Source organism: Saccoglossus kowalevskii, chromosome 1 (assembly GCF_978046115.1).
Source record: "Saccoglossus kowalevskii chromosome 1, keSacKowa6.1, whole genome shotgun sequence".
NCBI classification, from domain to species: domain Eukaryota; kingdom Metazoa; phylum Hemichordata; class Enteropneusta; family Harrimaniidae; genus Saccoglossus; species Saccoglossus kowalevskii.
Window position 1 is genome coordinate 33,712,378 of NC_140641.1, and position 27,962 is coordinate 33,740,339.

The 27,962-nt window shown below is 32.9% G+C and overlaps 3 protein-coding genes across 3 annotated transcripts; 2 read left to right on the forward strand and 1 right to left on the reverse strand.

Annotated features, from left to right (window-relative positions):
* Positions 1 to 206: 206 nt before the first annotated feature.
* Positions 207 to 14,243, reverse strand: LOC100367041 (DCN1-like protein 1). The gene is made up of 7 exons (XM_002742221.4): positions 14,167 to 14,243; positions 13,847 to 14,060; positions 10,081 to 10,249; positions 8,423 to 8,553; positions 3,381 to 3,463; positions 2,503 to 2,599; positions 207 to 2,005 (listed from the first exon to the last, which is right to left on the reverse strand). The coding sequence occupies exons 1-7, from the start codon at positions 14,218 to 14,220 to the stop codon at positions 1,929 to 1,931; spliced, it is 825 nt and encodes a 274-aa protein (XP_002742267.2). The 5' UTR covers positions 14,221 to 14,243; the 3' UTR covers positions 207 to 1,928.
* A 197-nt stretch (positions 14,244 to 14,440) lies between these two features.
* LOC102808556 (NADH dehydrogenase [ubiquinone] 1 alpha subcomplex subunit 1-like) lies at positions 14,441 to 16,210 on the forward strand. Its single transcript, XM_078006387.1, has 3 exons — positions 14,441 to 14,669; positions 15,660 to 15,743; positions 15,969 to 16,210. The coding sequence occupies exons 1-3, from the start codon at positions 14,568 to 14,570 to the stop codon at positions 15,993 to 15,995; spliced, it is 213 nt and encodes a 70-aa protein (XP_077862513.1). The 5' UTR covers positions 14,441 to 14,567; the 3' UTR covers positions 15,996 to 16,210.
* A 7,669-nt stretch (positions 16,211 to 23,879) lies between these two features.
* On the forward strand, positions 23,880 to 27,052 carry LOC146750848 (carbohydrate sulfotransferase 8-like). Its single transcript, XM_085497594.1, has 3 exons — positions 23,880 to 23,985; positions 25,956 to 26,053; positions 26,240 to 27,052. Exons 1-3 carry the CDS (start codon positions 23,880 to 23,882, stop codon positions 27,050 to 27,052), a joined length of 1,017 nt encoding a protein of 338 aa, XP_085353720.1.
* The last annotated feature ends 910 nt before the right edge of the window (positions 27,053 to 27,962 follow it).

Consider the following 27,962-nt stretch of genomic DNA (forward strand, 5'->3'; position numbering starts at 1 on the left):
ATAGATAAGGCTCCCTCATTACAGAAGATGTTCTGACCCTCAAAAGTTCACACATTTACCATAGCAGATAAGAGATAAGTCTCACTACTATACATAGACTACAAAGACCCATACTTTTACCAGACTATAGCAGACTATAGATACAAACACAAAATAAAGCAAATGAATTTTAAACTTTCTTGTGGGAGGGGGGGGATAAATCATACTCAAGTTCAAGCTTAATTTATTCAATAAAAACAGTCTGACACTGAAATCAGTTTACCAAATATTATTTTTTGCTGGACAAAGTGGCTTGAGTCTAATTTTTACAATATCGAAAACAAAAAATATTTTAATTGCTAATACACTTTCTAATGTGGACTTTAAGTGGATGGGCACAAACCTCAACCTTGCCAAACCAAATACAATACACATCGAAGGAGACTTTGATAATAACTTAAAAATTCAATAATACTGAAAATCTATGTAGTCTAAATTGTAGTTATACTATATTACAATACATAGAAATGATGAATGTCACATCATCGCAATGTCCATATTTTTAGACCATTTCATTCAGTGGGGAAAATAAGACAGACCCTAAAAACTCTGATATAAATTAAACAGCTGTTGTTCACAATACAATAATTTACATTCTCCTAACTTCATCAATGCTAACATTAAGAACTGTTAAGATGAAAAATAAAACTGTCAAGAACACTTGGATATGTGCGTTCTCTTACTCCAGGCATCCATGAAGTTGAGACAACAACACTGTAAATTACTTGCGTGTTTCCAAATACATTGTGTTTTTTTTTTTTTTAAATTAAATTAAATTAAAAAAAAAATGCTGAGGGAGGGGGGGGGGGGGCTCTTTATTTCCATTACATCACATTTCATGCTACTGTTGATTCCTTCTATTTATCAAGTGTGAACAACTGGCTCCAGATAAAGTATACATTACAATGAAAAGCAATGTGTCCTCTGGTAAATTATAATCAACTTGCTGGGAAAACAAAAACCTGGCATGAGAGAAGGTAAGGGTTGCTGAAATTTACAAGAATATTAATAGGAATATCTACTACTATAGTGTCATATGTGTTGATCACAATAGTATTTTTTTTAATACATAAAATTAAAAAAAGAAACTTCATTTTGTTGGGGACGTTGAAAATTTGATTTGGGTCTTTTGACTATTATACATGTATTCGAATAAATCATGATAGTTGACAGCTGAGTAGAAATTTATGCATGGCTTTTTGCTTTGGCATCCACACTTTGAGTACAATCTTAGATATTGATAAAATATAACAACTAATACCTTGGTAATTAAGCTAATTTGTGAATTAATTTGCAATATACCGATGTCAGGCACCTGGAGAAAACACAACCTTAAAAACTAAGACCAGGTTAGCAGGCAAACCAAAAGCAAACACAGATTATTCAAGCAGAAAACCTTGTACAAAACTGCTTGTCCAGGGTAAGCAACCAAAAAATTTACTTATAAATGACTCAATAGTCCTGTGATGGTGAAAAAATTAATAAAATCATCTGTAGGTAAAATTGACACACAAAATCAAGGGAGTGAACAAATTTAAATAACATAAATTCTGTACATTACTTTAATTTCTAGATACACCATGTAGCTGATATCAGTTCATATATTACAGCATACCCAATCCCCAAAACACTACAATTAACATGCTTGATTCTTAGCACTTTTTGATAAATGGAACAGGTGAAACATTCACCTTTCCTGGACCACAAACAAGAACATTCCATGGAAAATAACTCATTGTTGACTAAAAAAAGTTGCCTGAGGAATGAAACCCAGCCCAATTAGTCAGCTACATGGTTATCATAAAAGTACTGGTTTGGTAATAAGATAACAGATTGGCATGGCAATCAACTATACACACAATTTCACTATATATGTACGAGTCATTCTGTCAAACAGTTGTACTCTTTCCCTGTACAAATGGTTTTGCAAACTCCACAAAGTCATCAATGAGGACAGGCCAGGCTCCTGAAAACAATGATAAACCTAGTAAGAAACAGTATTGCAGTAGCTGTCCATCAGTTTGTACACGGGTCAATATGATGTAATTACAATGTGAAGCTATTATTAGATTTTTTCCCTAGGTTGAAATATCATGCCAAAAATGATGACTACTAGTACTCTAAAACTACATTAGTACCGTATACAGCACTGGATTATTTGTAAATAAGTGGGTCTTTCAGATTATCTGGAACACCACAAAACTATGCAATTATTTAGTTATATACTTCACTGAATTATTATGATTAGTGAAGACAAAAGTTGGTGAAAGTCACTGACACCAGAGGAATTTTCGGTGCTACAAAATTTCACTGACTCGTGAAATTTGCGAAGTTGTGTCTCTTGCAACATTAATGCGGTTTAAGTATATAGTTTGGTTGGTCTTTGTATTAGACACTTGTGGATTTGTCTTGTTCAACATGTATAATAAATGGCAAGTAATTACACACAATATATCATCTTACCTTCTTCATCATAATTACTCATATCATCTGCAATCATATTACTAAAATCTAATAATAGATTCCAGGTATCCCTTGGAATGGACTTTTTATGGTGTTCCTTTAAAAATAAATTAAAAACAAACATTCAGTAAGTCGGCTTTCACTAACCCTGTTGGCAATTGTCATATGCTAATGTTAGCTATACAAGAAAATGATACATTAGCAGATGGGCTCAGGTGAGTATTCCATTTAAGAGGCAATAGCTGTGATTTTGAACATTTATTTGTTTAAATAAAGTGGCTTAGCCTCTCAAAAGGGCAACATATTTGACATTTTGTTCAGGGCTGTTTTTGTACCATAATCCGGAAAACCGGAATTAATTAGTTGCCGCCCTCTGGAGACCTGGTCACAACCCATCTTTTTCCACTTGTACCAGTAAGTGATTTAATGTAGTACATTGATACATGTATATATCATACATGTATATGATATGCTCTTAGTGTTACAAATTGACACTAATGGCACAAGAAATGTTTAATTGAAAATAAAAATCAAAGAAAAAAGATCAACCGCTTTAAATAACATGTTACACATGAAAACAAACCAGAAAGAAAATCGCCAATATAATAGCAATTTACAAAAACTTTCATCAAACGTATTAATCAAACTTTACTTTCACAATTCTTTAAAGCATACATCAGCCTCAATTCTGATAAACGGTCAAAGGTCATCCCATAGCATATATAATGAGGGTCATGGTCAGCACCCTCTAGAGACAATACTACCAGGAATGCTGAATGAGAAACATTGAACATGTGGTTGGTTTTACCAGAGAGGAGGCATACAAAACTTTAATTCCTGGGCTTTCTAATAAGGTACATTAAAAATGTTATACTTACTTGAAGAAATTTACACCAAAGGTCTAAAAATTTAAATCTTCCAGCAAGCACTATATTCCAGTATGCTATCGCCATATCTAGATCTGTAACAAAGATAATACACAAGATAGGAAAGTATATATTATATATATCACCATATCTATTTCTGTAACAAAGATAATACATGAGATAGGAAAGTATATATTATATATATATCACCATGTCTAGATCTATAACAAAGTTAATACATGAGATAGAAAGTATATATTATATATATATATCACCATATCTAGATCTGTAACAAAGATAATACATGAGATAGGAAAGTATATATTATATATATCACCATATCTAGATCTGTAACAAAGATAATACATGAGATAGGAAAGTATATATTATATATATCACCATATCTAGATCTGTAACAAAGATAATACATGAGATAGGAAAGTATATATTATATATATCACCATATCTATTTCTGTAACAAAGATAATACATGAGATAGGAAAGTATATATTATATATATATCACCATGTCTAGATCTATAACAAAGTTAATACATGAGATAGAAAGTATATATTATATATATATATCACCATATCTAGATCTGTAACAAAGATAATACATGAGATAGGAAAGTATATATTATATATATCACCATATCTAGATCTGTAACAAAGATAATACATGAGATAGGAAAGTATATATTATATATATCACCATATCTAGATCTGTAACAAAGATAATACATGAGATAGGAAAGTATATATTATATATATCACCATATCTAGATCTGTAACAAAGATAATACATGAGATAGGAAAGTATATATTATATATATCACCATATCTTGATCTGTAACAAAGATAATACATGAGATAGTAAAGTATATATTATATATATCACCATATCTAGATCTGTATCAAAGATAATACATGAGATAGGAAAGTATATATTATATATATCACCATATCTAGATCTGTAACCAAGATAATACATGAGATAGGAAAGTATATATTATATATATCACCATATCTAGATCTGTAACCAAGATAATACATGAGATAGGAAAGTATATATCATATATATCACCATATCTAGATCTGTAACAAAGATAATACATGATAGGAAAGTATATATTATATATATCACCATATCTAGATCTGTAACAAAGATAATACATGGGATAGGAAAGTATATATTATATATATCACCATATCTAGATCTGTAACAAAGATAATACATAAGATAGGAAAGTATATACTATATACATCACCATATCTTGATCTGTAACAAAGATAATACATCAGATAGGAAAGTATATATTATAAAGATCACCATATCTTGATCTGTAACAAAGATAATACATCAGATAGGAAAGTATATATTATAAAGATCACCATATCTAGATCTGTAACAAAGATAATACATCAGATAGGAAAGTATATATTATATATATCACCATATCTTGATCTGTAACAAAGATAATACATGATAGGAAAGTATATATTATATATATCACCATATCTAGATCTGTAACAAAGATAATACATGAGATAGAAAGTATATTATATATATATATCACCATATCTAGATCTGTAACAAAGATAATACATGAGATAGGAAAGTATATATTATATATATCACCATATATAGATCTGTAACCAAGATAATACATGAGATAGGAAAGTATATATTATATATATCACCATATCTAGATCTGTAACAAAGATAATACATGAGATAGGAAAGTATATATTATATATATATCACCATATCTTGATCTGTAACAAAGATAATACATGATAGGAAAGTATATATTATATATATCACCATATCTAGATCTGTAACAAAGATAATACATGGGATAGGAAAGTATATATTATATATATCACCATATCTAGATCTGTAACAAAGATAATACATGGGATAGGAAAGTATATATTATATATATCACCATATCTTGATCTGTAACAAAGATAATACATAAGATAGGAAAGTATATACTATATACATCACCATATCTTGATCTGTAACAAAGATAATACATGAGATAGGAAAGTATATATTATAAAGATCACCATATCTTGATCTGTAACAAAGATAATACATGAGATAGGAAAGTATATATTATAAAGATCACCATATCTAGATCTGTAACAAAGATAATACATCAGATAGGAAAGTATATATTATATATATCACCATATCTTGATCTGTAACAAAGATAATACATGAGATAGTAAAGTATATATTATATATATCACTATATCTAGATCTGTAACAAAGATAATACATAAGATAGAAAGTATATATTATATATATCACCATATTTAGATCTGTTAACAGATAATACATGAAATAGAAAGTATATATTATATATATCACCATATCTAGATCTGTCAACAGATAATACAAGAAATAGGAAAGTATATATTATATATATCACCATATCTTGATCTGTCAACAGATAATACATGAGATAGTAAAGTATATATTATATATATCACCATATCTTGATCTGTAACAAAGATAATACAGTAGAACGTTGATTATCCTGAATGTTCGGTTATCCGAACCTACTGTGTGTCCCCCAAAGTTTGTATGCAGGTCTGGGCTGTGTTCCGTATAATACAAAAGTCAACTGTGAACAATAAATACTACAGTCGTCTTGTGTGATTTCCTGGTGCAACACTTTCAAGCTGTTATCAACATGTAATCCGACGTCTTTCACGTGTACGTTCATTGTTTACAGTGTCTGCGCAAACAATGAAACGAATTACAGTATCCAATAATTTCCTAAATTCAGACAAGCCTATTACGCCACACCAGTGTTCCACTGTAAATAAAAAAAGTCCTAAAAACACAAGCTTCATCAAATGTCTTCTCCACTGTTTACAGTCAGATCCTTAACTTTACCAAGTTGTAAGTCACCGCAGTTCAGATACGTTTCCCGGGAAAATTGTACGGGGTTCCACTGCCGTCAAAGAAACGCGGCCATGAGCCGATCCCATGTTTTTTTCCGATTTTTAATTTTAATGTCCAGTATCAGAAGTCACATCCTTTTCGGAATAAAAAAAGAAAGAAAATAACTTCTGGGATGTCTTGCCACAGAAGCGACGCTAGTTTAATAGTGTAGTGAACAAGCAGCCTCTCGGCTGAGATAGCTCCGCTGTTAGCAATGCACATTTCAATTAAAGAACAGAAAAAATCATTAGAAAATGAACAATATGCATAATATCAATGCAATGGGAGTTACTGTTTTCAACAAGAATTCAAAAATATCATTTTTCACCATAAATGATTGTGGTTTTTAACAAGAAGAAAATATCACTTTTTACCAAAAATATTCACCAAAATAAGAAAATTAAAGATATCATCATGAAATGAACAAGTTTGAGAATGGTCCACATGTAGTACCTATATATGTAATATCAAAGCAATTGGACATGCGGTTTTTAACAAGAAGTCGAAAATATCACTTTTTACCAAAAATGACAAAAACATTCACCAAAATTAGAGAATTAAAGATATCATTACAAAATGAACAAATCTGAGAGAGGTCTACATGTAGTACCTATATATGAAATATTAAAGCAATTGGACTTGCGGTTTTTAACAAGAAGTTGAAAATATCACTTTTTACAAAAAATGACAAAAATATTCACCAAAATTAGAGAATTGAAGATATCATTACAAAATGAACAAATCTGAGAGAGATCCACATGTAGTACCTATACATGTAATATCAAAGCAATTGGACTTGCGTTTTTTAACAAGAAGTCGAAAATATCACTTTTTACCAAAAATGACAAAAATATTCACCAAAATTAGAGAATTGAAGATATGATCATGAAATGAACAAATCTGAGAGAGGTCTACCCAAGGTACATATACACCAAATATCAAAGCATTCAGGCTTGTAGTTTTCAAGAAGTGTTTACGTCCGATGATCACAGTAGCCAACCTGGATTTTTACAACAATTTATTATGTCAATCGTTCTAGGTGTTAAAAACTTTGCTGAATCCAATAAAATCGGGACATCTTGTAGCAGTTTACCATTCAAAAATCCCCGAGCAATCTGGTAACATTGAGCCGATCTATGCATAGCGAATACGAAGCAACCTTTCACATGTTTACTTTATCGGCGTCTTTTATCTAGCGTTGACATGGCTACCCCCAGTGAAATGCAAACGCGGTGTGCTTGATTTGGATGCGAAAGTGTCAATTATAAATCGACTAGAACGTGGCGAAACCGCAAGCAATCTATCTACTGAGTATGGTGTTGGTAAATCGACGATATCCGATATCAAGGCAAAACAAAAGCTGCTGGATTTTTTCAGTAAAATGGATTCAAGTGCAGGACTGAAACGAAAGATAACGAAAACAACCTATGACGAGCGTTCAGAGAAATCCGTCTTCACTTGGTTCCGGGACTTGGTTTTCCCAAGAAAGGAGCAAAGGAACTTTATTATCGCTACATTTTACGGACATTTTGAAGCATTTTTTAACATTCCAGCATGCAACATTTTTATTACAATGTATTACTGATTAAATAAAAATGTTTTTAATGACGTACTCTACATGTACTATTGTTTGATTTCATTACAGTCATGTGCGTTACAATTTGTGTGTACTTGAGCCTGTAAATTTGAGCACGCCCACACAAGATCGCATATCCGAACTGTTTGCATAACCGAACAAAAAGCATGTCCCCCTAACTGTCCGGATAATCGACGTTCTACTGTACATGAGATAGAAAAGTATATATTATATATATCACCATATCTAGATCTGTCAACAGATAATACATGAGATAGGAAAGTATATATTATATATATCACCATGTCTAGATCTGTAACAACAAAGATAATACCTGAAATAGAAAAGCATATATTTCAAAAATCAACCTATCTAGATCTTGTTTTAATTTATGAAATGCCTTGTGTCAGAATGAGAAATAGTTTTCACCTCCCATGTACAACAGGCATATAGATAATATTGGAATATGTTCACATGCCTAAACTATGTTACAGTACTTATTGCACAAAATACTTACCTAAGCCTTTCTGCCCAGGATTTTTGGCAAAATTAAATGTGAACTGGTATAAATCTTTAAATTTATTAGGATCTCTGACTTCATTTTCGAGCTGGTGAAATTTATTCTTGAGTTTGTCAGTTGAGTCACATCTGAAAGATAACAAACTAAAATTAAAGGAAACATAAAAATAAATATTTTCAGTTCTGTTTCCATGACAACTATTTTATAAGCACCAGTACATGTATTCTACCATGTTCTAAACTTTCAGCCAATTTGAAGTTCAACTTTTGAAGTTATAGATGAAATGATTTTCTCAATTTCTGACCACAGATTCTAGGCTGTCATACTCTACCCATAATCCTTTGCTGAAGAATCAAGATGGCAGATTACATAAATTGATGAAAAGTTGAATATCTAGAGAATGAAAAGTGATATAAAAAAACTGTAATTGCTTGTTCTTACATTTGCCGGGCTCTTTTATTTGGGAGTATTGTTGTTAGCCTTGACTTTCTCTTTAATCATGGTTGATCATGGCTGTCAAACATGTATCAAGTTGTATGATCAACTCTATAATTCTATAATTGAATTATTACTTTATAACATTTGAGATTTATTCAAACTCTATCCTTTCATCATTGGCTTTGTTCTTTGTAACGCTTCAAGACTTACCTAAAGGGAGAGTAGGAAATCAAACGAGCGGTGAACCGCAATCATCGCCACGAAGACGGAGGTCGGCAGTCACAGGCTGACCGCATTTTATGCAAATGTATGCATAGATTTTATGACCATGACTGACTGCGGTCGTGTATAGTAGGCTCGCATGGCAATTCACACTTATTGTCCATGAATGAACACAAAGGACTGGGAAATTGAAGTTCCAATGAAGAATTAAATAAATTTGGCTGAGCCAAAAGCTTTGAAACTAGTCTAGTTGTCAGAAGAACACTATTTTATTTGCCTGAGCCTTGGAGTGAAATTACAAAGCAATCCAGAAAAACATACTATAAAAATATGATCGCATTATTTTGTGAATATACATCATGCATGGTCTCAGAAAATGTTTAGAAAAAATAATGTTTCGCATAGACCAAATATAATCACGCAAAGCATAAATTCGATGTGTTTTAATACATTGGGGAGAGGTCACAATGTTGCACATGGACGTGAAGCAGAGGAGACATTTCTTGTTCACCGATCTACCGTTGTCAAATCAAACAAAAGGCTTGAATCAAGAAGGCTAATCTATTTTAAACTTCGCATGCTTTTCAAGCATAGACTTTATTTATTTGGTGATAAATACATGCATAACATACAAGCATATACTATTTTTTCACATAACAATTCATATACAGCATTGGATTTATGGATTTTTATTTCAATAAAATACATCCGATGATATTACCATATATTTCTATGTCAGCGATGATCGTAACCTGCTCGATTTATTTGAAACAAAGACTTGTACGTATTTCACACTTTACCAACAACCGCGGTTGCAACAGCACTCAGTGGCCACCGCGTAGAGACAAATAATTATAAGCAGTCCGCAGCTTTCCCTGGCGTTCCGCATAGAGCCGCGGTGATGACCATGGTGAACCGCCTGTTTGATTTCCTACTCTCCCTTTAGCTCTATTATTCAATGATTGAATTCTTACTTCGTAAAATTTGAGACTTACCCAAGATCTATCATTCCATCATAGAATTCTTTCTTAGTAAATTCACATTGCGTGGCAGCTTTGAGTTTCCATGCAAGTATTAACACTATTCTACTTGTTGGATCTAATGATAAATCTTCAATAAATTTTGCCACTCCCTCTGCCAAGATCTTGTCTTCTTCATGTGGATCTACAACAAAATAAGATGTATACAACAGTTAATAAGATGCAAATTAATTTTATAAAACCATGACCAAAATGTTGTATGAATTCTAGTGGTTATATTTACAAAAATGGTCCCTGATAATACTGTTAGTTAATCACAATGTTCAGTCTTCAGCATTCCAGAAAAATCGGTAGATATCAACACAAAATTACTGAATCTGATAAAGGTCTGTTCAAGTATCAAAGCAATCAGGCTGGAGTTTTTCAAGAATAAATCAATACAGTTACATGTCCTTATCTGTAACACTGTTTGAGGAATTATAGTTATGAAAATTAATTAGGTCACATGACTTCATTTGTACAAAGTAAATAATTAATATACGAGGATTTCACCCCTGAAGCAATTAAATCAGTGGATTTTCCAAAAACACCTACATACCAAGTTTCATTGAAATCCATTGAGTAGTTCTTGAAATAGTGGAACAGAAATACACATACATATACAGACATAAATATATATATTGTATTGAATACAAATCCGCAAACAAAACAATGTACACCAGTAAATAACTCTGTGTATACTTGTACTGCATTACAATAATCATGATAGAATGACACTACCATAATACTTTATTTTAGCTGGAATTAATTTTTGCTCAAAGGACATTTTGGCTGTCTTGAATAAAGTATATTTTCACTCGATTTAATTTTCATTGATTCAATACTTCAGCGAAATAAATTCCAGGTAAAAATAAAATAATTTCCAGTATTGGAATAGAATATTTTAGGATAAGTACTCTAAATTTACAATAGCAGAATGTTTTTTATTACAGGTGAAAACACAAATTTAAATACAGTATTAAGAAGTATACCAATTAACAATAACATTTACAGAGTAGTTTTATATCAATAAAACATAACTGCAGTATCTGAGTAACTATTATTAGACACAGTAAAGTTACAATGTGTGAGGCCTTGACTTTTGACTCAACACAAATCATTACAGTCATAACAAAGCAGTTTATTATTGTATGTCTATTGTACATACCCTAGAGTCATTACAAAAAATACAATTTTTTTGGCGTTACTGGTTTTCAGTGACTCTGAAGTACAGGGTTATTTTTTTCCTGTGTGTTTTTTGACAAATCTTAGTAACATTAGGAATTGTGAATTATCACATCACACACTAGACCCTTTTAAGCAGTATACCACTTTTATTGAGAATGATAATGGAAAATTAAAATGATATATTGAATTGGATCCAAAGGAGATTGTTTGCCAACTAAATTTGTAGGACATTATCACAAATACATTTGTAGTTGTTAAACTGGTAGCTGTGTAGAGCCTCCAGAAACTGGTAGCTGTGTAGCCAGACATAAGAAAATCAAGCATTATATGACATATGATGTCACTTTTACAGAGGTTCACGAAATTATGTTTACAATGAACTAATACAGGGGTTACCACCTGATATCACTTGTTTGTATAGCAGACTGATGTGAGTGACATCATGGGATAGTAATAAAACAACCCATGACGAAACCAGAATCAACCAGCTCAATGAATAAGTAATATAAGATGATAACTTATTTATCACATGATCAACTCTGAATTACAAAAGGATTTGACGAAACTAGGCTTTACAAATCATATGCTAATTAAGACAATAACTGAACTATAGCGATGTATATATTCTCAGGAAGATGGAATGCAGCAAAATTCAACTTTATCTGCTCAAGTAATTACATTAAGGAACAACTGAAAAACTTTTTTTTTTAATAGGAGTCATTACTGGGAGTTCTCCCAGTTTTCATATATAGTTAAGATTGATCGAGTTAACAATCGTGTTCAGTTTTTTTAGTTAAAAGTTTAAAGAAAATTCTTGAGGCTTTATTGAGGTCTTGGAACTATGATGTGAAAAATATGATGCCCTGTTCAATATGAGACCATAGCTACTGTGTACGTACACATGTACAGAATAGATTTGTTGAAATGTAAACATGCGCTTGTGTAACAACCTCATCCCTCTTATAATTGGTTCAATGACAATTCAGCTTTCATTGACTTTTAATTCACAGTAAATGAACTTCAGTACTGTATTTATTTATGAATAATCTGCTGGACAATGTTGAAATTTAATGTCAATTTGGGTTTCAGTAAAATAAAAGTAATATTACTACAAATATAGCAACGTTCTGACCAAACTAGTCACATGACCTGCTTCAATAAATCTGGTCGAAAAACAAGCATAGGTACATTATAGTTGTCAATATGATTCAGTAGATATTGTGTAGATAGAAATGCTACCTCCGGCATTGATGAATCGGAATTAGCAGCAGTTAATTATGCATATTTACTGGCAAGTATATTAAAAAACATTCCATATTTTGGAAAAATTCAATTCGTGCTGATCCTTGTACGATATTCGGTGAGGTTGATTCACTGGAAACTGAACTTGGTAAAGATTTGTGACTCCTACTGCAATAGCAACAAACGTTGATGTCAACAACTATCGTTTAATGGAAGGGTTTCTGCATCACAGACTCATTCTTCCAACAGCTGCGACCTCACCTCAGAAGCAGTCATACTAGGTTTGTAAGGCTTCAAACGTATTCCACTATATGAGGAGTTGAGCGCATCCAATCCCTGCTAGATTTTCTTGGTGAGACATATCAGACTTGCAGCTCTAAAGCGGTTAACTATATGCGTAAAGTCAAATACATGACCATAGTCAAAGATGAATCTCTTGAAAGACTAGTTCCGTCTAACAAAAGGAAAATTATTTTCCAAAGATGTTCGCATCTTGTCTTTTAACATTTTGCCAGTAGGTAATAAGCATATACGTACGTGCAAGTGTAAACTTCGATGGGATAGCCCTTTCAGTCTGGGGTTACAGTGCGGATACATTGGCAACAGTTTGTGGAAAAGGGAAAAAATCCATGTGATCTGCAAATTTGCAAAATAAAATGACTGCAACAAGCTGGTTCCATTTTAGGTCAAAATATGTATTTGCCTGGTGTGTTTGCATACAAACCAGTTCAGTTGCTTTCATGTAGTTAATATGACACTTTTTTATGACATTTATGTTGGAAGGTCAAATGATATCAACTCAATATTTAAATAGCGTGACACCACACTAAAAATGTAACATACTACTATTGGTGAAAAGTGGTTACTAGTAATTGTCACCATTTATATATAATTGTCATTTGCTTTTATGGAGATAACAAACATTTGAAGTTGTTATATGCCTATGGTTTCTAAATTCAATGGTAGTTGACTAAATGTTGTTACTCACAAATATCTGGTGGCCGATCACGTGACAAATACTAGATTGGCTGGTTTGTTTACTTTGCCGTGAATCATTTATAATGACCGTGATACCAGGATGTGCTATTATTTTAATGTTTAAAATTACCCCACTTATATACACTATAACGGCTGAGTTGTATCCTTAATGACAATCTCTCTTACCCATATTAGCTAGTACGATAGACAGAACACTGTCTTTGACGTGAAAGATGTACCAATGCAAATAAACACAGCTCACGGGAGAACACTGCCATCACTTGGTGCTTCCTTGACCTAAATGTCCCCGAGACAAGACAATGTTGATACAAACCTTTATATCGATTAAATAGCCTCTCTAGACATTTTCTGTCGACTGCCGCTTTAGGCTCTTTGTAATAGACTTCCGGATTTTGGAAATAGTTATCGGATGCTACGTCTAACTTCCAATCGTGTTGTGACAGACAGTATATTGCAGTTTTTTCACCAGTGTTCGTAAATACAACAAACTGCCTTACTTTCTCCCTCTGCGATGATTTCAACTTGTGCTGATAAGTACAAACAACCAGAAGGAGTATTAACTCAAAATATATGAGCGATCAACGTAAATGAGTGTGCAAATCTCAAAATTTCCTGGAATGTTGTTTCACTTACCATGTTGTAAAGTTTGCAATGAAAATTGTATAAAGTCAACTGAGCATGCGTCATATTTTTTCATTTTTTTCCCATCAAGCAGTGCAAAGCACGGCCTCGTTCAAAAACATTCTTTCAATATTGCATAAACTATGTGATTAATCGAATACTGTGTATTTTATTTGTCAATTATACTCGTTAATTTGTTAATAAATTGTATTAAATATTAAAATTACAATATCATTAGTTGCGTGTGTTTTAGAAACAACAATATTATAATGATCAATAAACTGTCATGGCCTGAATATATCCACCATCTTGAATCCTTTCAGGTCGGCTGGAACTATTTGTTATGCTCTGATTTATTACAATTTTCACTGTCATTGCATACTCTAGAATTTAAATACTTTTCACCAGTAGCAATGTGGTGGGAAATCTTACCAAGTTTTGTAATTATAACTGGAATGATGACAATTGCGGGTCTGTCAAATGAAGTTTTTCAAAGGTTACAGAACGGTGGGAAGGTAAGCTTCTGCAGCACTATTATTTCGCACGTCCACATCCGTACATACTAGGGTACACCAGGCCTGGTAGTGGAATAATGCACAATTGGCCCTGAACTCACTAATGAAGCAATCGTTGCAGAACGTTCACGCATAGAGTTCAAATTTATTGTGCAGGTATACTGTGAACTCCTGGTCAACGTATCCATCTATACTGTAGTACTGTATGCGTTTTTGGTGATGAATTCTGTTTTATGCCGTTGCAGATTTGTTATTGAGAGTAATATTTCAACAAATGAATGTTATTACCATAGAGGGCAGAGGTGGGCCCCGTACACATACCATTATGTGCAATTCATTTATTTAGCGGCAAACTCGCACAAGATTCGTCGAGCAGACAAGTAACGTCACATGAATACTGTCTAATAGCAGAGAGCATTGTTCTGTAACTTTGAATAACATATCAGTTGGAATAGTTGCCCATCTTTTTTGTCATGGCAACAACCAATCGCAGTGTCACTCACCAGGGTTACTTTGTTATAACAATAATGAATAATATTTTGTTTATTACATTACAAAACAAAAATGTTGTAGGATATTTGTTTGTTTGTTGATGTTGTGCTCCCTGGATCCCATGAGAATAATACTGTACCATTTGATGTAACCAATCACCACCTATGAAACATTCAGAAACTAAATAGAGTATTAATGTTATCAGAGCATGCCTCTGTGAATTGCTGAGATATGTCTATGGTCAAAGTAAATTGTATTTTAATGATTCAACATGCCTAAACACATTTTGTTTTGTTTAGATACTCTCCTATTAGGGAGCAAATATGGTAAAGTGCTGTATGTGTTCCCACCACAGTATACATGTTTTTTGGCATTGGTTAAGACTAAGGTTTTGTTGTTTGATACACATTATTTCACAAATAATTATAACTTTTCCAATTTTTCAAACTCAAATCGTGCCAAACTTTAAACAAACTCTTTCAATCTTCCATTTTGCAGCTTAAAAGAAAAGCTAATTGTGGCTGGGACTGGGACATGTATAAACGAGATGAAAGAATTGCTGGAAAAGTTTATAAAACAAAGGTTAGTTACACATTTTTTATATGTTCTAAATTAAGTCAGCAGGATTTGTTTCACATAATACAGCTTCTTGGTTATAATATTTTTCATTGTCTGGTTGGTCAAAAGACATACACTTGAAGTTGTTCGTTCTCATTTGACTATTCAACATACATATTTACTAATTGTACTAATTACTAATTGTCTACATAATAACTGATACAAACTGCTTTGGATTCAATATTTCAGGGTCTAGAAAATCTTGCTGATAATTAGAATGGGAGACCTAGATGGCTAGTTTGGCTGGAACCTCTGTGTTTGCTTTAGTGGTTGTTGGACACTTGTAGATAAAGAAGGATACTCAATAACAAATCTTAAATACAAAGTGTGCTTTTTGAAATCAAATATGTCAAACTTGTTTTCTTCCCAGTAATGTATATTATATATCTTAGTGAGATGCCATTAAATTTAGTTTGAGTCTTTTGATGAAATATCAGTTGTTGTTGTGAGCACATTTGCATAATACTTTTAAAGTTATCAGCAAAACATTGAACATTGTCTGATAATTGGTGCTACACCATAAAACAATTATTCAGCTGTTACCACTGAATAGCCAGTGAACATTATTAGATACCCCAGTAAGTATAGAAAGTCACTAGCCAATTTGAACAAAGTCAGTGCTTAACACATCCACAGGAATACACATTGCTAACAAATATAAATAAAGAAGGTACCAGTAATTTCATACCAATATCTTGTGTAAAATCTTGTTTCACCTACCACGCTATATCTCAGGAGCAACTTGGATTGGAATGAAACTTGTTACACAGCTACTATGACATGAATACCAGACCTGACTAGATTTTGGTATAATCTATGCATGCAAATTAGGTTATTTGATTAATAATCAGTTTTAGCATTTCATCGTGTAACTTTGCATCAGGTTAATTTTGTACATATTAATTAGAATTTCCTTGAATGGATCTGAATTGAGTACATGGATGGTTTTTGTCTGGATAAATGACTGATCATACAGTGTACATCTTTAGCTTCTACATTACTAGAACTGACAACTCATTACGAGAGGTATTGAAATCAGCCTTGGGGAAGATTTAAAAAAAAGAATCTACTGTTGAATTACTGTAAAAAAAATTCCATGTGCATTTGATAGAAGGAGCAAACATTGAACATTGTCTGATAATTGGTGCTACACCATAAAACAATTATTCAGCTGTTACCACTGAATAGCCAGTGAACATTATTAGATACCCCAGTAAGTATAGAAAGTCACTAGCCAATTTGAACAAAGTCAGTGCTTAACACGTCCACAGGAATACACATTGCTAACAAATATAAATAAAGAAGGTACCAGTAATTTCATACCAATATCTTGTGTAAAATCTTGTTTCACCTACCACGCTATATCTCAGGAGCAACTTGGATTGGAATGAAACTTGTTACACAGCTACTATGACATGAATACCAGACCTGACTAGATTTTGGTATAATCTATGCATGCAAATTAGGTTATTTGATTAATAATCAGTTTTAGCATTTCATCGTGTAACTTTGCATCAGGTTAATTTTGTACATATTAATTAGAATTTCCTTGAATGGATCTGAATTGAGTACATGGATGGTTTTTGTCTGGATAAATGACTGATCATACAGTGTACATCTTTAGCTTCTACATTACTAGAACTGACAACTCATTACGAGAGGTATTGAAATCAGCCTTGGGGAAGATTTAAAAAAAAGAATCTACTGTTGAATTACTGTAAAAAAAATTCCATGTGCATTTGATAGAAGGAGCAAACATTACAGAAATGTAAAGAAAGAAAAAATTGCACAGTAGTTCCAACCCCCTTCTAAGTTTCTAATGGTCCACATCTTACTGTAAGGTACTTTATTTTTGCCTTTTCTCAGTGAAGGGTTGAATCAATGAAAAAAAAAAAAACTTTTTATTTCTATGTTTTACATTAAACCCCAACAATATTCTGTGAAAATAAATGTAAAACAAAACAGCCAAAATGTCTTTTCAGTGAAGTATTTACAGTATGTCGTGCAACTATAGTCAACATTATGGGATTACAGAAATCAGTTCACTACCTCCACAATTACACAACTGAGTTAGGACTACATGTTGACACAAGAGTTAATATTTCATGATACAAGACAATTCATAAATGACCAAGAACCAGATAACTGGGATAAAACGGGGAAAGAAATGTCACCATTGTTTGTAATTGGACCAGCAAATTAAGCATTAGAATGGAACTGAGGAGAGAACCACCATTTTCTGTTAGCATAGTTTTGTATTTGTTCATCCTCTCTAAATATGTGGAGGCACTTGGCTGGAACTTTATTCAAGATGACAACCATTGAAAAATACAATTTACGGTTCAGCCTTAACACAGTATAACAAACATAAACACAATCGAATAAAACTATTTAGAATTTGTTTGCAATAAAAGCCATTGAGACAAACAAATACTTAGATTCATACCTTGGTGTATAAAGATGTGGTCTACAGCTTGGACAGTGCATTTGCCAAGTGGATATAATCACCAATTTACCAAACCTATGATACAAGACAGATCCTTTGTCTAAGTTTGCTAAGGCAGGTAAACAAATCTATTTTGCTAGTCCAAACAACAATTAGGAAATTTGATTTTTACCAAACAAGACCTTAATTAAATTTCATCTCCATATTTATATTTGTATTAATTATTTTCTCCTATCCTATGTACAGTAGTCATTCATTTTAGGTCTTAATACAACAGTTATTGGTTGTAGCCTCAAATGTAAAATTGATTCATTTGACAAACAGCGCCCTCACATTACTATTTTCCTCACACATGAATGTACAAATATATATAAATCCTAATTTACCTCCATGTCCCAATGTAAAATCCAAACTGTTTTGAGTTCTTATTTTGAGATAAGGCAACGATATATTGAACTGCATCCTGTTTAATTTTAGACAGTATAAGTAGAACTGTATGTTTATGGATTAATCACACCAAACATTGCATAATCCATAGTCTGAATGATTTAATTTGAACGTATTAATATTTCCTTAGGCCATGCCAATCGAAAATATCCATTTCCGACTCATTAACCAGAATACTCCCTATTATGAATACTTGGGTCATGCCCCACTCCGAATAAAAATGAGGACATGAATTAAACACTCAAGCACTTCCAGATATCAACATTCTATATTCATATTTATCGTTGTATTTGATGTTTGTACTTTTAACTTTTTTTGTAAAACTTAATTATATATCTCGCTTTATTCATGAAGTGAGGACACTTCGTCTGAGATAAATCAGTATGTTAGCAATAGGCGGATACAGGATATTTTTATGGGAGCCAGAATTTCGAAAATAAAAACAAAGGTTTATATATGTGCTAATTTCTTCTCAATTCGACAAAACTGTCATCCATTGATATTGTTGTATGACGTCATCTACTATTTTGTTGTATGTTAGAGGAATGTTCCTCATATAATGTGCTTTTCATGAAGGCATGATTCAAGATATATATAAATATTTATGTATCATTTACTCCGGAAGAAACCCCCCCCCCTCCCCCCCGCTCCCCGGCTTCATTCAAATCCAAAGAAGAAAACGTCCATTACCCATGAGTCTTTACGGGGTTCCCTTAGTCATTGGACGATTTACGATCATGCTTGATAAACACTTATATACCCAAAACATTTGAATATCTAATGAATGATTGTTTATGTTTGGGGAATTGTATTATGTATATGTGTTACACAATGAATGTACATGTTCATACATTCATCGTAATTATTAATCCTTGGCAGTGAAAATGTTGTAACTAATCATTAAAGGAATGAATGAATATGATGTTCCAAGAAAAACAAATTATTTATTTTTTACTTATTACCGAAATAACACAATCTCTTATTAAAAAGAAAAATTAAGTGGAATACATGTACATGTAGTTTACTAGTGGTTTGAGTGGAATACATGTAGTTTACTAGTGGTTTGAGTGGAATACATGTAGTTTACTAGTGGTTTGAGTGGAATACATGTAGTTTACTAGTGGTTTGAGTGGAATACAGGTAGTTTACTAGTGGTTTGAGTGGAATACATGTAGTTTACTAGTGGTTTGAGTGGAATACATGTAGTTTACTAGTGGTTTGAGTGGAATACATGTAGTTTACTAGTGGTTTGAGTGGAATACATGTAGTTTACTAGTGGTTTGAGTGGAATACATGTAGTTTACTAGTGGTTTGAGTGGAATACATGTAGTTTACTAGTGGTTTGAGTGGAATACATGTAGTTTACTAGTGGTTTGAGTGGAATACATGTAGTTTACTAGTGGTTTGAGTGGAATACATGTAGTTTACTAGTGGTTTGAGTGGAATACATGTAGTTTACTAGTGGTTTGAGTGGAATACATGTAGTTTACTAGTGGTTTGAGTGGAATACATGTAGTTTACTAGTGGTTTGAGTGGAATACATGTAGTTTACTAGTGGTTTGAGTGGAATACATGTAGTTTACTAGTGGTTTGAGTGGAATACATGTAGTTTACTAGTGGTTTGAGTGGAATACATGTAGTTTACTAGTGGTTTGAGTGGAATACATGTAGTTTACTAGTGGTTTGAGTGGAATACATGTAGTTTACTAGTGGTTTGAGTGGAATACATGTAGTTTACTAGTGGTTTGAGTGGAATACATGTAGTTTACTAGTGGTTTGAGTGGAATACATGTAGTTTACTAGTGGTTTGAGTGGAATACATGTAGTTTACTAGTGGTTTGAGTGGAATACATGTAGTTTACTAGTGGTTTGAGTGGAATACATGTAGTTTACTAGTGGTTTGAGTGGAATACATGTAGTTTACTAGTGGTTTGAGTGGAATACATGTAGTTTACTAGTGGTTTGAGTGGAATACAGGTAGTTTACTAGTGGTTTGAGTGGAATACAGGCGGCCCATTTACTACTATAGAGTAATCCAAGTGTGGAGTGACGTTTTGTTTGTAACACGAGTTAGCAACAACTTACCTGGAGCAGAGTCGATTCCGTCATAAGTTATTGTGTTGGGGTTTTTTGCAGTTACGTAATTCCTTATTTTACTTTACAAGGACTGTTGGGTGAGAGTTCGCAGATGGTGCAGTAACCCAACCTCTCAACCTGACAAGCCTGCTATCCCAGAAAAATAACTAACCTAGACTAATATGGCAAGAATAGCAATGTCTAAAATATAGTCACAATACTAGTAATTGGAACATTGTATGTTATGACATCAATTTGATTTATAATCCCAAAGTGGCAACCTTTTGAATATTAGAATCCCCTAAAAATGGAAAATCAGAAATTTTGCGCATTGGTGTATAGGGTATCTTCATTTGCCTCGACTTGTTTGTGAAATGACAGTTGTTAAGAGGTTAGCCACTAAGAAACATGAATGCGGTATATAACAAATACTAGTAGTACACAAAGGCTGCATAAGAATTTGAGAATTACCGTATTTATCCGGGTATAAGCCCAGGGTCTTGAACATGGAAAATTGCCAAAAAGAAGGGGTGGGCGTTTGCCCAGGCATGGGCTCTTACCCGGATAAGTACGGTAGTAAACTAAAATGGTAACTGAATATTTGGTTTTTATGCCATCCCAATCAATGTTAATCGATTGGATGCGTTAGTTGCTATATGAAACCTACCTCAAATCAAGGCACCTGAAATTTACTCAACAACGATCGATCACCGGTTTGTTCCTTCATATTGTATTTATAGAAAGATCTAAAGTTATTTTCAATACACCTGTTTAGTTCGGACGCAGGCTAAAAATAAGAACCTATGGATTGAATTTAGCCCAACTGTCCGTCCGTCCTTCTATATTCTGTGGTATCTCACACATGCTTGGACCGATTATGTTCATACCTCACACATACATCAGACATGATATCGGACAAATGCACATGCATTTGTTTTTGTGGCCTTGAGTATACATAGCAAGGTTTTTCTTGTACCATGTAGAAGTGTCTGCCAGGAACCAGTGAAGTCTGCATAAAATTAATATGCCTAGATATTCATAGTAGGAAAATAGCCTTCACTCTTTTGCCATTATAGGCCCACTTTTCCGCTTTTGATAGGTGCCCAACGTGCTTGAAAACCATAACTTCAGTTGTATCTAAATTAACAGGTAGCTTCCACTTATCGCAATAATAAACTAAGTTTGTTCAAAATTCTATAAAATCACGCGTGAGTTGCACAGCGCGCAGCCCACCATTCTGCAATTTACTTGATAAATAATTTACAATGAAGATAAACAAAAATGGGCTGAGTATACACCTTTGACGTACTCCGATTGGAACCTAAAATATTCCGTAAGAGAGCTATGAGATTTGACACACGCTTCAACTTCCTCGTACATGGCATGTAGCATTTTCTCATCGAATCTGCCTTTTATAAGAAATTACCATATTCTTTGTCTTTCTATAGTGTCAAAAGCGTTGGAGAAGTCGACGAATGTGCAAGAAATTTTGCCACGTTTTGGTCAGATATTTTTGGAGATTCAGACCATAATATCAAGCGGAAGTAAACATTTTACTGGACGTGTTCAACAAGGAAATCACTCCATAATTTACGGAAAGTCGATGGGTCCCATTTTATAAACAAGTATTATGAACGTTTTATAATTGTGTAATTAATTTAAGTAAATTTTATGTGATCAAGTCATTTTCATTTTGCCAATTTTTATTATATCACATAGATATGTTCAATTACAAATTTGTAATCTAGTATATACGAGTGAAATTCTGTAAGTGTCCTCAATGCCACAACATTGTCCCAGAGTTCTTTGCAGGATTGATATCGCGCTCCAACACAGAGGGCGTTTTCTACCAGCATGCATATCCCTGATTCCCTCGTGTACCGGCGTTTGGTTCGGGGGTCACTTATTGTAGCAGGGACATGTATAGTGGCCTTACAGATGTGATCTGCCCCGTGAAGAAGTAATATTTATCTCTCGATTCTACAATTTAATTGTTGCTAATTATATTTGTTACGAGCTTTCCACTTGAAATATAAGGACAAAGCTGGACGAGTCCATTTGTTACCAATACTTTATTCTCATATGTCTGACGACAATTCCCAATTCTTTTACATAGCTGTCAGTCGATATAATCAATTCATGTACACGTTCTGGTATGTTAATTTGTAAGTATCGGAATACTATTGTGATATCCGGACATTGTTTGCTCTATTAAGTATGGATATTTATTATACCAACAGTGATTCAACGTTGCACATTTCCCACCGTCTCTACAATTTTCCAATGTTGCGCATTTCCCACCGTCTCCAACGTTGCACATTTTCTACCGTCTCCACATTTTTTCCAACGTTGTACATTTCCCATCATCTGCAACATTTTCCAACGCTGCGCATTTCCGACCGTCTCCAACATTTTCCAACGTTGTACATTTCCCATCATCTGCAACATTTTCCAACGCTGCGCATTTCCGACCGTCCCCAACATTTTCCAACGTTGTACATTTCCCATCATCTGCAACATTTTCCAACGCTGCACATTTCCCACCGTGTCCAACAATTTCCAACGTTGTACATTTCCCACCATCTGCAACATTTTCCAACGTTGTACATTTCCCACCATCTGCAACAATTTCCAACGTTGCGCATTTCCAAACGTCTCCAACATTTTAATAAGGAAGTCTGTTTTTGAAACTTGTGCAGCGATCAACAACACGGTAAGGACGTCACTAGTTATACGTACTTCAGTCACACGTAAACTGACATTAATTTCTATGATAGCAGAGAGTTTAAATAAATTATCGTATTTACTTATGGAAACTCCTGAACCGATGTTATTATCTAAATATGGTCAAGATTCATCGCGATGCCAGTTCGTCAAGATTGAAGAATCAATAAATATTATTATTATTTATACTTTTTATTACTGATCTTTTACTTATGACGTCATAATAATTTGAGTGACTGATCTGATGCAGTAATGTAAAACAATCATAAATTATATCATAGCATAGAGTTATTGTTTAGATTTATCGCAGGCCTATTGAAATAATATTAAATTCTTTTAATAAGGTCACTTTTATTTGCCCCAATCACATCCATTGACACTATTGTTTATTTTCCATAGGTATTATAATGGGACTGAGTAATTATCCTCATTTACATCGCCTCGGAAATATCAAAACCATAATTGTCTTTTTAGTTGCCATGGTTTCCATCATTTTTCTAGCTGGCGACATAGGTAAAGTAGCAGTCATATACACATAGCTGCTAGCAGCAATGTTCCATAGTTGATTATTATTTTCAAAGCAAATTCAATTTCAAAGCAAAGTTGTGAATAAATAGCGTATGTCTGATTTGTTCAAATGATTATTTTGTTGCATCGCCTGATTGTTTGATTCTTCAAAATGCACTGCTGATTCAAGTATCGCCCAAAAATGTGAAAATATGTTATGTTAAATATACTTTCAAGAATATAATAGCTCCTATATCACTATTCAACATACAGTATATATTGTTTTCTGTGTGGTCGGTATAGGTGCATACATGGCCACAAGAAATTTGACTAATTAACTGAATCATCCACTAATAATAACAGTTATAAGCTTCTTGCATTTGCAATGTTGTTCCAGAAACATATTCTGCGAAGTTGTTGGGCATAACAAATTAATTATCATCATTAAAGTAAATATGCATGTGTTTTTCACTCACACGTACAGCATTGATAGGTATCAATAATGTTTCATTATAGATTCCCATTCACACTGTATGATGTTGTGTTGCCAATACGGTGTACACATTATATATAAACATCCACTGCCCATACAAACACATGATAAAGGAGATAGTGCCCGATATCTGTATTGCATATGTGTGTGGTAACAGACTGTTAACAGGTATTAGTCCAACACATAATCAACAAGCCATGCATGGTACAGTCCCCGTTAGTTATCAAATTTAAGATATATAATTTTTGTTTATATTAATATAGTTTGAACATAAACATGTCAGAGATATGGATCCAAAAAATGATGCTTGATTATGATGATTTTTAACATTGAAATGATTGACATTCAGTCATCTTGTCATCATCGTCAAACGAGTACTTGTCCATACTGGGATATATTGCTCTGGAACAGCATTAATTAAAGCAAAATGACCACTGATCGGCAATTTTGAATACATCTGTATATCTATAACATAATGTATAGTAAATATATAAATTATTAACATATTCAGTCCAATCATGTCAGAAATACGGCCTATGAACCGCATTCATTAAAACAAAATGGCCGCAAGTTAGCCAATTCCATTTCAAACATAAATTGACATGCATCAAGGTCCCATAATCCATTCATAAAATCTTGATTTTGATAATTTTTCTGCACAACAATGGCCGTCATTCGACCATTTTGAATCAGATAGTCAAGCCAATATAGCTGTATATCTATGACATGATCTATAGTGAATATATAAAATTTGAACAAAATCAGTCAAAGCATGTCAGAGATATGGCACTAGAACTGCATTCATTAAAACAAAATGGCGACCATCAGCCATTTTAAATCTGACCTGAAAAACAGAATGGCATGCATCAAGGTTCCATAATGTCCAACGTTTGTACGTAGTTTGAGCAAAATCCATCCATAAATTCTTGATTTTGATGATTTTTCAGCAGAAAAAGGCCGCCATTCGGTCATCTCGAAACAATCGTGAAACAAATTGAAGTGCATATGTATAATATCATGTATAAAGTTTGAATGTAATCGGCCCAGGCATGTCTAAGATATAGGTCCGGACGCACACACGCACGGATGCATTGACACACGGACGCACGGACACACGCACGCACAGATGTCACTCCATAAGCAGTGCGAAAACGGGGACTTACAATATAATTTGGAGTCTTGTATCAAAATTCTATTTGAAAGGCACTGTGGTTCAGACAAATCTTATTTTTAAAATCACATCTTAAAGGTACACATATGGTTACACTATGATAGAACATTTAATAATATGAACAGTGATAAATAGGCTTTATGTGTAGTGAGGAGGTCGTAATTAATTTTAATGCAAAGCTGTAAATCTTTGAAGAAATATACTACTTGATTGCAGGATTGTTAAACTAAATTAGTTTAGCCAAGGTATCCAAGATGACAATATTGTTACCATGTGATGTTACAGATTATTCATTTAATGTTACTCTTGCAGGTATGAATAATTCAGGCAAGTTATTTTGGAATGCACAAAGCCGGGTGATTCCTCTGATAAACAGACCAACTAGCACTGATGCCTTGAATAGCACAATGGTAAATGTATTTCTTCAAGATACATGATCCGAAATGTAGTTTTGTGATAAAAGCCACAAAGCTAATAAATATCTATCTATTGGTTCTGTGTTTTCATTTTTTTTAATTAAATAAAAATGTAAAAATACATGATATTCTGGAATTAGAAATAATATATATATATAATTTCTTTTTTTATTTATGCAGAATAAGTATATGGAGCAAATCCAAAGAAATCGTAAACAACTCCTGCACCAGACATGCATTGATATGCAACATAATAATACATACTACCACAGACAAACAAGCAACAAGAGTCGTTTGATTTACAATGATGATTATAACTTTGTGTACTGCCCTATTCCAAAAGTTGGTGCAACCAGTTGGAAACGTCTATTGCTCGTTCTGATGGGTATTGTCAATGATACAGTTGGCTTGTATCATAAAAAAGTGCAAATGAGGCATAGTTATCCAACCATTTCAAAAAACAATAACACACAAACTTACACGTCATTTTTATTTGTACGCCATCCGTTTAAAAGATTATTATCTGCATACAGAAATAAATTGGAATTACCTGACTCACAGTTCTGGGTTAAGAAATTTGGACGACAAATCATTAGGCATTATCGGGAAAATGCCACTAGTGCTGATAAAATGAGTGGGGGAAATGTTCACTTTTCTGAATTTGTGCGTTTTCTGGTAGATTTGAAAGATACATCTAGATTTGACATGCACTGGGATTTTATGCATAAATTGTGTGACGTGTGTAATCATAGATATGATTTTATTGGGCACTTTGAGAATCTGAAAGAAGAAGCTGACTACCTGCTTAATTACATTGGAGTGACCAATGTCTCATTTCCAGATTATAGTACACACGTGACTAACAGTTCAGACGAAAATGTTTATTTACAATATTTTTCTCACGTTCGACCAGAAGATATAAGTAGGTTATATAAATTATATAAAATGGATTTTGATCTATTTGGATATCCGTTTCCATATGAACTCTTTTAAATATTGTCTAGAACATTGCTCTCATAGTACACTTAGTAATCAATTTGATATGTACAATGACAATTACTGCACATTCATATTTAGTATGTGTTAATTATTTATACAATGAACACTATACATTTGATCCTTAACATTCCAACAATAATATTAAAAAAACATTTATTCATCTATATTGCAAGATAATGCTTTAGTATGTGTGTTATGAGTTCTTGCATCCAAAAAAAGTTTCTCCTAATGTTTTCATCTGTGGTTTACATTTGTGATTAGTGATATCATTTGGTGTTGTATTTCAACGTATATTTAATTATAATTGTTTTATTATATTTCATTATAATAATATATTATTAAAATTTTCTTTGCAATGTCATTGATAATATTTTAATTTTATGTATGGGCAATAAAATGTTGTAAATTATTTTGTTCACATTTTAATTATTGCTGTTTATCATTCAGTATGTGTGGGTGAAAGGAATATTTGTGGTGGTATTTAACATTGTTATACGAGCACGTACATCTGATGCTACAAACTATAGAATTTACCCATCCGTTCACGTCACACTTGCATTTGTTTACTTCAAATACGGATACAGAAGAATTACCATTAGTATGCGACCTATACTCAGACACGTTAAAATACAATTTACCTTATAAAACAATAAATTAAGAGACCTAACATAATTAAAATTGTGTAGACTCGACACAAAGTAATAAAAACATATTCAAAACACTGAACTTATATTTACTTGTTTGATGAATTTAAATTACAGTCACAATTGCCTACATATTTAAGTAAAAATTATGTTATTCACACAATCACTTGATTTACATTATATATAACCTACAAATCATGTTATATATATGTAGAACGTGAAACTGAAATAAAATCACAAAATTGAATAAATAGAAAAAT

Bases quoted from the DNA above. Each gene is read 5' to 3' on its own strand.
- LOC100367041 (XM_002742221.4), bottom strand. From the start codon at position 14,220: ATGACGCATGCTCAGTTGACTTTATACAATTTTCATTGCAAACTTTAC. The intron at 8,554-10,080 runs GTAAGTCTCAAA...GTTATCTTTCAG, and splicing joins GATGGAATGATAGATCTTGG to ATGTGACTCAACTGACAAAC. The intron at 2,006-2,502 runs GTAAGATGATAT...CATTGTTTTCAG, and splicing joins GAGTAATTATGATGAAGAAG to GAGCCTGGCCTGTCCTCATT.
- LOC102808556 (XM_078006387.1), top strand. From the start codon at position 14,568: ATGTGGTGGGAAATCTTACCAAGTTTTGTAATTATAACTGGAATGATG. The intron at 14,670-15,659 runs GTAAGCTTCTGC...TCCATTTTGCAG, and splicing joins GGTTACAGAACGGTGGGAAG to CTTAAAAGAAAAGCTAATTG. The intron at 15,744-15,968 runs GTTAGTTACACA...TCAATATTTCAG, and splicing joins GAAAAGTTTATAAAACAAAG to GGTCTAGAAAATCTTGCTGA.
- LOC146750848 (XM_085497594.1), top strand. From the start codon at position 23,880: ATGGGACTGAGTAATTATCCTCATTTACATCGCCTCGGAAATATCAAA. The intron at 23,986-25,955 runs GTAAAGTAGCAG...TTACTCTTGCAG, and splicing joins TTTTCTAGCTGGCGACATAG to GTATGAATAATTCAGGCAAG. The intron at 26,054-26,239 runs GTAAATGTATTT...TTATTTATGCAG, and splicing joins ATGCCTTGAATAGCACAATG to AATAAGTATATGGAGCAAAT.